Genomic DNA, 12,175 nt, shown 5'->3' on the forward strand with positions numbered 1-12,175 from the left:
TGTCTGATGCACTCAATGAGAAATCATGACTCTAACCTCTTGATTTTGTATAATAAACACTACTGGAAATATACATTTTCAGCATTAGCTTTTTTTTTTTTTTTTTCACTGAATTTAAGAATTCCTTGATTTCTGCCATACTAAAGCTCTCATATTTGTCTTTATAAACCTGTAATCAAAGAGACGTCTAGCTGAATGCCTCTTTTTTTTTCCCTTCAAATGTCTCAAAGTTGTTTTTGTATTTTCTCCACAGATCCTCTGCAAACAAAGAAAGTGCGCAAGCCCCCTCCTGGCCTGCCTACATCTGTGAGTACAGCATCATTTCATCTTCCTGCCATCGCTTTGATTTAAAAAAAGATGCTATCGAACAAACAGACACATTTAATGAAAGCCGTTGGTATGGCGGCACACACGTTTTTGAATTCCGTCTTATCAAAGTCATCCTCTGACACGGTGGCAGTGTGTACCTGTGCGTATGTCAGGCGCGTGCACACAGGAGGCCAAACCTGCCTCGCAAATCAACTCTGTTGTGTTTGCGGATCCACCGTTTGGAGCGCGGTGGGCGTAGGTGCGAGGTAACGATGGTTGATTGATTTGTGAGGCTGCCCCGTCAGCGCTCGCCCCCCTCTTTTCCCCTTTTCCCGCGGGAACAAGGGCTCAGGGACACGAGCTGTCATGCTGCATCCCCGCCACAGCTCTTTTGATGTTTAATTAGTCATTATGTAGCCAGAACAGGAGGACAGACAGAGATTAATAACGCGGAATTGGGGGGAAATTTCCATGGGTGATAATCCCAGTGGAGCACCAGACATTAGGATTCGGAGGAAGTGCGGAGCTCAGCTTGACTCCGCCTGTGACCCCTGTTCGCCCAACTCCCTCCTAACCATTCTGTATGCATAAATTTAAACAGTCATTGTGGGAAAACGGAGGGCAGATAGTGAAAGCCTCTGTTTTGATTCATACTCAAACCACAGTGCAGGTCGCAGTGAATGCGTGAATACAGTGACTTTAGCACAGAGATCCCCCTCATGTTAATACGACAGGATTCGGATTCATCCCACAGAACAAAACGAGGCCTTTGAGGGCCGCGTGGCAGCAGGATTAGTCTTTGTGAGCTCTCAATAATCACACGGCATGCAGGCGAGAAATCAAGCATGACTCTTCCACGAGACATGAATACGTTGCACAACACACCTTTGTCTTTAAATTTGTGTTTGAATCCTAGCTTGTCTGGAGCAGAGTCGCTCTAGTGATACGGGACTCGGGGGAAACGGGGAGCGAGATGCATTTTGGTACTAATGCCAGAGGAAAAAAACAAGGGAAGACAGAAAAAGACAGAGAGGTGGCAAGGGGGTTGAGGAGAGATTGGTGGCCTCGTGGGGTACATCTCTTTGTTGTGTAAATGGACATAGGGCTTTTATTTGTCACTACTTAACACATGGCCGCAGGTGCACTTGCGTGACTCATAACTCAAAGCAGCTCAATTCAGCGCAGGGTAGAGCAGGGATGGTGCACGCCGGGAATATAGAACTCTGCTCTTGTAAGAAAGGCTGGATTCTCATCGAAATCCGATTCACAACAGATTATATATTTGAAGTTCGAATATATGCAAAAAAATCTGAAAATTGCTCAATTTGCAAATAAAAGCTTTTCCATTCCATGTGTTCAAGAGCACAAAAGTTTCACTTTTTGGGAAATTTGCCTCAAAATAGAAATGTAAATTGTAGCTACTGTGGAAACCGCTAAGGGTGTTTGATTAACAGGACAGTTCACCCAAAAATTTGTCATAATTTACTTACCCTTGTTTGGCTTTAGTTCCACATGCCCTTCTTTCTTTTTAGGGCCACAAAAGGACAATTTAAAAAAATGTCCCCCTTGTGCACAAAAGTATCACAGAATGGTCCAAAGTGTTTTGGGTCTTTACGATAGGACTTGGTGAAAAACTAACCGAAAGTTAATGTATTATTTAATGAAAATCCTGATCTTGGCTGTTCATTACTAGTGGTCGGCCTTGGCGATATATCGGCCGATATATATTTTTCAAATATCGGCATTGGCCAATAAGTTTTTCTGTTTGGCTGATGCTATCGAGGTGGGATTTTTATTTTGACGGTGCTGAGAGCGGCATGATTGCGTGTTCTCTGCGTGACTTTAGGTCCATGCAAATTGAATGCTTTAATCATTAAATTCATGATTTCAAATTATGCTGTGCTTTATGCATTTGCCCACTGTCATATTCATGTAATTTTCACTGTGTGCTTTATGTAAAATGAGTGTTACCTTGGCTTTATTTGAAAAAATATGATTCCCATTGCACACAAACTCCCAGAATACGGAGTACTCTGTTGGTTACAGTTTACTTCCTTTTTAATTATATTTTTATTAAATATTTATTTATTTGTGGAACATACTTTGTCATCTAAAGTATAAGTATTTTTATTTTACAAATTTATTTTTTAATCCATTTTCAAATGATTTCAAATTTATTAAATATTAATGAAAATAAATACAATTATATCGGCTTTATATCGGCCATCAGCCACCCTGCTTTCCAAGATATCGGCATCGGCTGTCAAAAAAACAATATCGGTCGACCACTATTCATTACTGTACATAACTGCATGTTCATGATACTCTTTTAACACAGCAGTTCACTCCAAAAAACTTGACACAAAATACAATCCATGTTCTCTCTTCTCAGAGGTGAATATATATGTTCATAGCAGCAACAAGTTATAACATTCATGTCTGTCAGCTTTCATTCTGACTGTCATGACAACTGGATTTCCAGTCCGGAGATATTTAACTCATTAAAGAAAGTACATAGATACTTTTGTGGGGAGATTTCTAGGCGTTGTATTTTATGTTGTGTTTTTATTGATCTTGTTTTCTCACAACTTGTGTGCTTTTCCAGGTTGAGTCTGAGTGAACTGTATGGAAGCAAAATAATGCCAAATGTTTTTGAATTAAAAAAGCTTGTTGAATTACAATAATTGAAAAAATATGCATTGCATTAACCGTACTTGCATATTAATGCATTGAATTTTTAAGTCTTTGCATTATTATGGGCTGATATCCAACATGGTTGTAAATTTAAGCCATGAATATTTCAATTAAAAAACATTTCAAACTGATTTTTATAATCAAAAATTCAAGAATCCATATTCACCTTTCAGATTTCACTTCCAAAATATTCCATCTGTTTAAAAATACAACCTATAATATTCAACAAACAAGTTTCAGTCCATTTTATTTCGCTTTACAAATTCGCTTCCACAAATTCAGTGGTTCAAATTCGACAGTAAATTCAACGTTTCACATCCGGGAACAGCAGGAAAATCAGTAGATTACCGAGCATAATCTCATCTGCTGTAAATCGTCTTCACCAGCAGGAGGTGTAAGCGCGTCTTGACAAGCATCAAAGTAATAGAGACGAGAGAGCCTTCATAAAACGTCATTTGTCTAAATGGACCGAGCGGTGAGTACAAGTTATGATTTTATTGATCAGTATACTGTATTTATATGCGGAATATTAAGATTAAGACCCAAATCATTGTTTACTCAAGTGTCTAAGTGATTCATCTTTACCCCGAGTACACAAGCTGTGTTTTTTTACTGCAAAGGGTGATGTGATCAATATAAATCCAGAAATCTCTTGGCCTTGGTTTTTTTTTTTTTTTTTTTTTAGGAAAACCACTATAATACGCTGAAATAGAGAGTGTATTGTTTGATTATGCCACTAATGACAAGATACTAAATAGCACCATTTTTATATAGCACCATTTAAATACAACCCAATCGCAATTCTAAAGTAAATCTGCCACTTGTAAATTAAAAAAGTTACATTTCTACCACTATATCAGTTAATCTCCGTCTTTTAATTAAATAGGACTTGTCTCTGCTATGTCCAGGTAAGGGCTTCGTTTCTCAAAAGCGTAGGTCTAAGTAGATCGTAGAACCAATGTCCCAGTGTTTCCCGCAGCCTTACACTCTATTCGTGGCGGCAGGACGCACTTTAATAGCGGGAGAGGTAGCGGTTTCGAAGCCCTTACCTGGACATAGCAGAGACAAGTCCTATTTAATTAAAAGACGGAGATTAACTGATATAGTGGTAGAAATGTAACTTTTTTAATTTACAAGTGGCAGATTTACTTTAGAATTGCGATTGGGTTGTATTTAATGATGCTATATAAAAATGGGTGCTATTTAGTATCTTGTCATTAGTGGCATAATCAAACAATACACTCTCTATTTCAGCGTATTATAGTGGTTTTACTAAAAAAAAAAAAACCAAGGGCAAGAGATTTCTGGATTTATATTGATCACATCACCTTTGCAGTAAAAAAACACAGCTTGTGTACTCGGGGTAAAGATGAATCACTTAGACACTTGAGTAAACAATGATTTGGGTCTTAATCTTAATATTCCGCATATAAATACAGTATACTGATCAATAAAATCATAACTTGTACTCACCGCTCGGTCCATTTAGACAAATGACGTTTTATGAAGGCCTCTCGTCTCTATTACTTTGATGCTTGTCAAGACGCGCTTACACCTCCTGCTGGTGAAGACGATTTACAGCAGATGAGATTATGCTCGGTAATCTACTGATTTTCCTGCTGTTCCCGGATGTGAAACGTTGAATTTACTGTCGAATTTGAACCACTGAATTTGTGGAAGCGAATTTGTAAAGCGAAATAAAATGGACTGAAACTTGTTTGTTGAATATTATAAGTTGTATTTTTTAAACAGATCGAATATTTTGGAAGTGAAATCTGAAAGGTGATTATGGATTCTTGAATTTTTGATTATATAAAAATCAGTTTGAAATGTTTTTAATTGAAATATTCATGGCTTAAATTTACAACCATGTTGGATATCAGCCCATAATAATGTAAGACTTAAAAATTCAATGCATTAATATGCAAGTACGGTTAATGCAATGCATATTCTTTCAATTATTGTAATTCAACAAGCTTTTTTAATTCAAAAACATTTGGCATTATTTTGCTTCCATAGAACTGCTGTTCTAATTGTCTGCCAACACAGACCGGCAAGTAGAGAAGGAAATAGTTTAATCAATGAAACATAATTAACAAATGTATACATCAATAAATAATCAAAAATCAACATTAACAGAAATCAGTAACGAAAGCATGCATGGCACAGAACTGTAAACTCAAAAGTCTCAACTGAATATGAACAAAATAAACATAAACAAAACAGCTACCCGTTGCTATACAATAGCTAGTTGCTATTTACTGCCATTATATGCACAAGCATCAGCGGGACTCTTTTTTACTTTTCCGCTTTTGTGGTCTGAAAACAAATGTTGGGCATATAGCATTAGAACAACACCAGGGTGAGTAAATGATGACTTGATTTTCATTTTTGTGTGAACTGTTCCTCTAAACATAATAAATGCATTGTGAATTACAGCTACAAAACATTTATATATATATTTTTTTACGTTTTTTAAAGTCAAGAATTTTGTAAACTAAATAAACACATTATTTGTTAGCAATCATTGACAGATTCCTTATGACTGAAGCCCAAAGTATCCTTCAGTTTTTTTTGCAAACGCTTAGCATATGCATACATCTAAACATGTTGCCTTTCGATAATTGATAGCATGCACAAACATAGGTGCTCGACACGTGCACACTAGAAAGTTTCATACTTGTCCAGTGTCTTTGCTATTTCTCTCCAGAAGTCATAAGAAGTAAAAAATGACTTTGTACTCATTTAAACTAAGCTCCCTCACACAAGCGCTCATAAATGCAAATGTCTATTGTTGTGTCTCCAGTAGTTAGTTGTTGTTGTTATTGTTCCATCTCATTCTTTTATCTCATTTTTGTTTTTATAGACTGTGATACAATAGGTTTTGTGGACAAACTAATAAGAGTGGAAAAATTCAGGGCATCTTGTGCGAGTTGAGTGTGCACAGTACTTAATGTCAGAAAATTTGGTAACACTTAATTCTAAGGACCAATTCTCACTATTAACTAGTTGCTTATGCATATTACTAGCATATTGACTGTTTACTAGTACATATAAAGCACATGTTAATGCCTTATTCTGCATGGCATATTCCCTTAACCCTACTTACATCACATGACATTTGATGTGCATCATAGAATTTGTGATTTTATGTGTATTTTAGATGTGTCTTTACTCATGGTGGTGTTCCCATCCAGCATTTTTATGGAATATTCCAATAAATTTGTTGATAGAAACCCAGTTAATGTAGACAGATAAAGTAACATTACTTATGTATTTCTATGAATTTATTCCAGTGTTTATGTTGTAGTTTTTGTTCCACAGTGGAAATTTAAATCTCATGTTGGTGTTTCCATCCAACGTTTTTACTACAGTACCCCAGAATTTGCATAAAAATGCATGGTTGGAAACATGGTTTGTGTGGACTAGCATTTGGTGACAGCCATCAGTCGCCATCATTGGACAAGAGATGTCAAAGCGCTAGACATGAGAATAAAGCCACGGAGGCACAGGTGCACCTGCAGAGCCATGTAGGGTTGCTGGGGCAGCTGTGTGTGTGTGTGTGTGTGTGTGTGTGTGTGTGTGTGTGTGTGTGTGCGCGCATGCAGTCTGCAGGGTACCTGTACAGTGGGCTTGCAGCTGCAGATGCCAATGAAAGCTTTTGCTTGTGTAAGCAGACGAGCCCACTAGAGGTTTGTAGAGCTGCTTGATAAACAAAATGAACACAATGCTTCCCATCATCATGCCCTCCGCAGGGAATACAACCCCCAACTCACCTAAAAATACTTTAACTATTTACCTCTTACCAGCTCATCACTTTTTTAAACACAGCGCTGCTGATGGATCAGCGTAGTTTACGTATAGATGTAAATATTTATGGAATAACATCCGCTCCTTTTTGGAGCAGTGAGGGCATGCTTTACAACATAAAGCCCTGAATAAGACATGGCAGCAGACTAGGGACGTACAAATATTTATAACTGTGTTTGATTTGTGTACTTGCTGTTTTGAGAAGATGAGGGAACCATGTTAACCCTTGAACTGCAGGAGTAGGTTTAGAGAAAGATAGCGGATGTTTGTTATTCACTCACTAAACACTATATAACTTATTTTAGTTAAAGTATTAAAGTGTTTTTTTTGGGGGGGGGGGGGGGGGGTATATGTCTATATAGTTCTTATTTCAGTTCAAGTTAAACTAAATGAAAGTGAAAAATGTTTCCTTGCCAAATAGCTAAGGTGAAATATTTTCTTTTATTTTATATTATTTTTATTTTTTTCATGTAACATTTTTATGGTTTTAGTTTTAGTAGAATAACCCTGGTGTGGAGCAGCATTTACTGCAAAACAAGCCTCTCTGAGAAACCGCAAAACACTGTCATCATGATCTCACGTGTAAATGAACTCAGTGCTGCATTTCACTGTTAAATGTGCAGCGTATATATTTATTTGATTTAATCATTGGATTATCGCACTTATTGTATCGCACTTTCAGCCCAAGGCATAATTGTAATTCTTACCTCTTTTAACGTATGATGCCTGGCTAATTAGTTGTTTTATTAGCTGCTAGTATTTTTTGGAATGTCTGAAGGTAGGGTGCTTTGCTTGCTACTACAAGTGTGGCATAAGCGTGTTCTGCAGTTAGCATGTGCGTCTGGCACTGCAGGCGCAATGCTGTCAGGCAGGTGTGTAGGCACCTGTGCTGAAGGACCCTGGCCCTCCTGACAGCCACAGAGGGTGAAAAAGAGTCAGAGGTGGATGGGTGGACCCATGACTTTGGGCAAGTAACTGCATCTTGTGAGAAATGTATACTTGGCGGAGAGCCTGGAGCTGCAGCCTATATGTGTAAATAGCCAGGCTTTTTTTAAACACCCTTGTCACGGGCATGACTGTTTGATGTGACACTGCCTGTGCTGGGGTACAAATGTTCAGCCCAGAAGAGATGACTGGAGGAGAGAGAGAGAGGAAGGAAAAGAGGCAAGGAGAGAAAGCAGCAGGCAGTGATCGCCTTCCTTCGGGGCATTTTGCATGCGAGAACACTGGCTGTGAATGACAAAAAAGATTGTCATTTGCTCTTGACAGATCACTCAGGCACCCTCGCAAGGGCACAAGTTGCACTTAGCGAGGAAACGAGCACTAGGAGAGAAGTGAGAAGAAGGTTATGATCCACTCTGGCGACAAGGACATGAGACTAGCGCCCAAAGCTCGGAGATGTCAGCTTGACTGGAGCTCCACCATTCAGAAGATACATACTGCATTTTTGACTAGACAGCCATCTACAGGCCATGCACACTGATGCAGGTCACCAACGCCACATTGGGCTTTTTTGTGTGCATTTGTTCAGGGTTGTTTCCCCCTTCTTTTTTTGCCTACTCTCTTTGAACCCCCTGCCTCTAATGCAAGGTCACAACCTTGCGGTGAAGATCCTGTGTAGTTGGACATGCCTTGGGATAAAAGGCCCCACTAAAGCTCTGTAAAGAATAACAGTACAGTTTGATGTAGGTCTTTCATGTGGCCACTGCTCTTTGTTCTGGAGAAAATCTCTGTTCTCTTTTGTATTTCCTCAGCGCTGAGTTTTTGCGGCCTCACATCTCTGTTTTAAAAAGCATTTTCTGCAGCTAGTGGTATAAAATAAAAGGCACATTTGGTTTGATATCTCTTGAGCTTACAGTCATGTGCTCTCCTTTTCTCAGGTTGTTCTGTATCCTCCCATGACTCACGTGTTCAGACGGTATCCTGTAACCTGTAGCTTTTAATAGCTCTCTTGATCTTCAGACATCCCACTTCCTCTCAAACTTATCTTATATTTAGGCTTATTATGTCTCACTTCTAACCCATGTGTCTGTCTGGGGTTTGTCCTCTAGGCCATCAGGTCATAATCCTGCCACCAGAGGGCAATGCACTGGGGTCAGGGTGTGTGTGGGTGAGTGTTGGGGTGATCAGTGTTTAGTTAGCTATACTATACAAAATTGCTGGGAAGAAATGAAGTGTGTGTTTCATTAAGACCTCAAATGCATTAAGACCTGAAATTAAGACCTCAAATTTTGACAAAACTAGTTTGTTGTCATTTTAATTAGCTTTACATGATACCAGTAGAAGTCTATAGCATGTCCTCATTTAAGTAGGTAGGTTGGTGTGTGTGTTTGTGTGTGTGTGTGTGTGTGTGTGTGTGTGTGTGTGTGTGTGTGTGTGTGTGTGTGTGTGTGTGTGTGTGTGTGTGTGAGAAAGGATACGAGCTCATCAGATAAGTGATTAGATAGATGTTCCTGGTTTGAGTCTGATGCTGAACAGAGACATGTCCACCTCTTTATCAGTTTAGGATGAGGGAACGAGTCTCTTTATCTGTTTAGGCTGCTGAAATTTACCTCAGACTTCAGAGCCCTAAATCATGAAGCCCACAAAAGAGCAGAGACATGTGCGCCTTTCATCTACAGCTAGAGTACAAGAAAACCACATAGAAATATATGCTACATTCAGATTTCAGATTGGCATAAATAAGTGTTATTTGTATTTTGCGTGAATGCATATGCTCACAGCTGTGGTCACTTTAAGAGCGTGTTCTGTCAACAGTCAGAGCTGATTAACTTAAGATGTGATGTGTGTAAAGTAGAGCTAATCTAAGCCACACTGGCATGATTTACCTACTGTACCTGGAGCGCAGTCTGCACGTGAGTCCCAGACATGCCGGTTGTAGGTCAGCAGACAGCAGATGTCACATGTAGAGAAGGTGTCACTGTGGGCTGTGGGCAAACTGTACTGTAGGTGCAAGTCAGGTAAGTGGGTGAAGCTGCTTTTGTGTTGCTTGATGTCAGGTACACCGTAATTGGATGAAGACCTCTTGCTTGACTCGTGTGCGTTGGCCCAGACATGTAAGAAGGCTTCAACACCTGAAGCTCTCTCCTGAACCTTGATGAAAGGGCCCCAGTGGATTTATCACGTCTGGAGGAGATGCTCGCTAAATATCTGTGTTATTCTAATATAATGTTTGTGTCATCTTTTTTGTGTTTTGTCTAGGCGCTGTCCTCAGGCAGGGAAACATTAATCATTACAAGCACATAACAGAATGCTCATAAGCCCACGAGACCCGTGGAGAGAGATTTTCCTCCTAATGTGTTGTGATGAATGGCCTTATAGAAACACGAAGATGTTAAATTAGCTTGTATGGGCTGAGATGAGCGCTTCTGCAGGTTTCTAATTTGGAGGCGTGGGATGTGTGTGGGGGATGTTGATGTGGAAGTGTCTAGTTTTTCAGATTGATTAGTGGGACAGACTGTCTGCAGCACCTATTACATTTAAACTCCATAATCCACACAATCAGTACAGGTGAATCCCAGACCTCCTGCGTCTGTGGTGTGATCAAGAACTGGGTTGGCTTAACACTGTCTTAACCAGGTGCATCCATGTCCAGCCTTTATATTTATATATTAAATTAAATAAATTTAAATTTATGCATTTAGCAGACGCTTTTATCCAAAGCGACTTACAGTGCATTCAGGCTATCAATTTCTACCTATCATGTGTTCCCGGGGATCGAACCCCCAACCTTGCGCTTGTTAACGCAATGCTCTACCACTTGAGCTACAGGAGCATATATATATGATTTCTGAAGGATGATTTGGCAGTGAAGGCTTTAGTAATGGTTGCTGAAAACTACATTTTAACACATTATTAAAATAGTAAATATATATTTTAAATTGTTTAAAACATAAAAAAAAAAACAATTTTAAATATTTAAGTCTGACCACCTCACACAGTTTCACATATATAGTTTTTTTATATATTCTGAAAAAGAAATATTGATCAAATGTCACTGTGGGCGGGGCTATCCAGAACTGCGCATCTGAAATAAGAGCTGACAAAATCTCTTGTTGTGCTTCTAGCTGTTTAAGGCAAAAAGTTGCTTTATTATGTTGTATCTACCTAGTAACTAAATATAACCAACAGTGTCTGGTCTAAAGTTTATGTCCAACGAGCCTCACCAGTGATTGCTTGTTTTCACAGTGGTAATCAAAATGAAATTATGTGTGGCCACTGTGTGGAAGTCTTGCGAGACCAAACCAAACATGTGTCGTGAACTCTCCGGACATGTGTCCGTAATTTTTGATTTCAGTTCTGTCCCTTTTCAGTTGTCTCTTTTATCATTTTTTTCTGTGTTCTTTTCCTCCCAGCAGTGCATTCTTTATCTGGATTTGTTTTATGGAGCCTTCAAGCATTCCTCCATCACGGCCGTCTCTCTCCTAAAGGATCGACTTGAAACGGCTCCAGGTTTAAAGTGGTACCAGCCTGTCGATCTCAACCACCTTGGACACATTTGAAAGAGTCTCACTCAGAGAAGAAAACAGAATAAATAATAATAGAATTAGAGGGGGAAGCATAATAAAGTATCGTTTTCTGGGAAGGCTTTCATCTTTCCATAACAATAATGTTGTGAATGGGACAGTGTTTGGACTGGGAAGCCTGCAGTGACAGACATGAAAGGGCCCGAAGTGGAGCGGGCCGTAGTGGGCTTTAAAGAGACCGATGGTGCTTCAGGTCAGCGTGTTCACAGCACGTGGATGACCTCGGCTTCCCCATCTATTTTTGCACCCATGTCTATTCATTCTCAATGACTGTGTCCAGCCTTTTATTTCGCCTCTCTTTCACTTCCACCCTCCTATTTCCCTTCATTTTCCCTTCTTTCCCCTCATTCTCTTCTCCCACCCCCAGTGCGCCTGTTATTTGGGTTGTGTATCTTACCGCCCCTTTGGTCTGTGGGCAAGAGGCCCAGTAAGGGGAGCAGTGGGTACAATGAGAGCGAGAGAAGGGGACGTGTGAGGAAGTGGAGCGTCATTGCTCTCAGTGCTTGACGTCAGGCTCGGCCCCTCTGCAGCTGTTGGATGTGTTCAACAGCTCACTGTGTTTGCTGTCACGCCACTGTGGGGGACTATTAAAACAACAGCCACAGGTCGCAACATTCGGAGCAAGACTTGGTTAAGGGCAAACAAGTGCATGGCATGAGAAATGCATAGTCTAATCATATTATCAGTGTTAGAAATGGTTCTTATTGTGTATCACCATATTTTCATATAATTAAAAGCATATATTAATTCATTTTACTAGGGGTGGGCGATATGGCAAAAATATTTTTTCAGAAAAATCACGATTCATGATTTTATCACAATTCTTTGTCATGTTG

The 12,175-nt window shown here is 39.5% G+C and overlaps 1 protein-coding gene across 3 annotated transcripts in view; it reads left to right on the forward strand.

Annotated features, from left to right (window-relative positions):
* LOC109092864 (transcription factor 12-like) overlaps nucleotides 1-12,175 on the forward strand; it is a 101,004-nt gene that overhangs the window by 62,775 nt on the left and 26,054 nt on the right. For all 3 annotated transcript variants that reach the window (XM_042760731.1, XM_042760732.1, XM_042760733.1), the window contains one exon: nucleotides 254-306. In XM_042760731.1, coding sequence (XP_042616665.1) covers nucleotides 254-306 — 53 coding nt within the window. The remainder of the gene's footprint in view (nucleotides 1-253; nucleotides 307-12,175) is intronic.

This window comes from Cyprinus carpio, chromosome A7, assembly GCF_018340385.1.
Source record: "Cyprinus carpio isolate SPL01 chromosome A7, ASM1834038v1, whole genome shotgun sequence".
Lineage (NCBI taxonomy): Eukaryota > Metazoa > Chordata > Actinopteri > Cypriniformes > Cyprinidae > Cyprinus > Cyprinus carpio.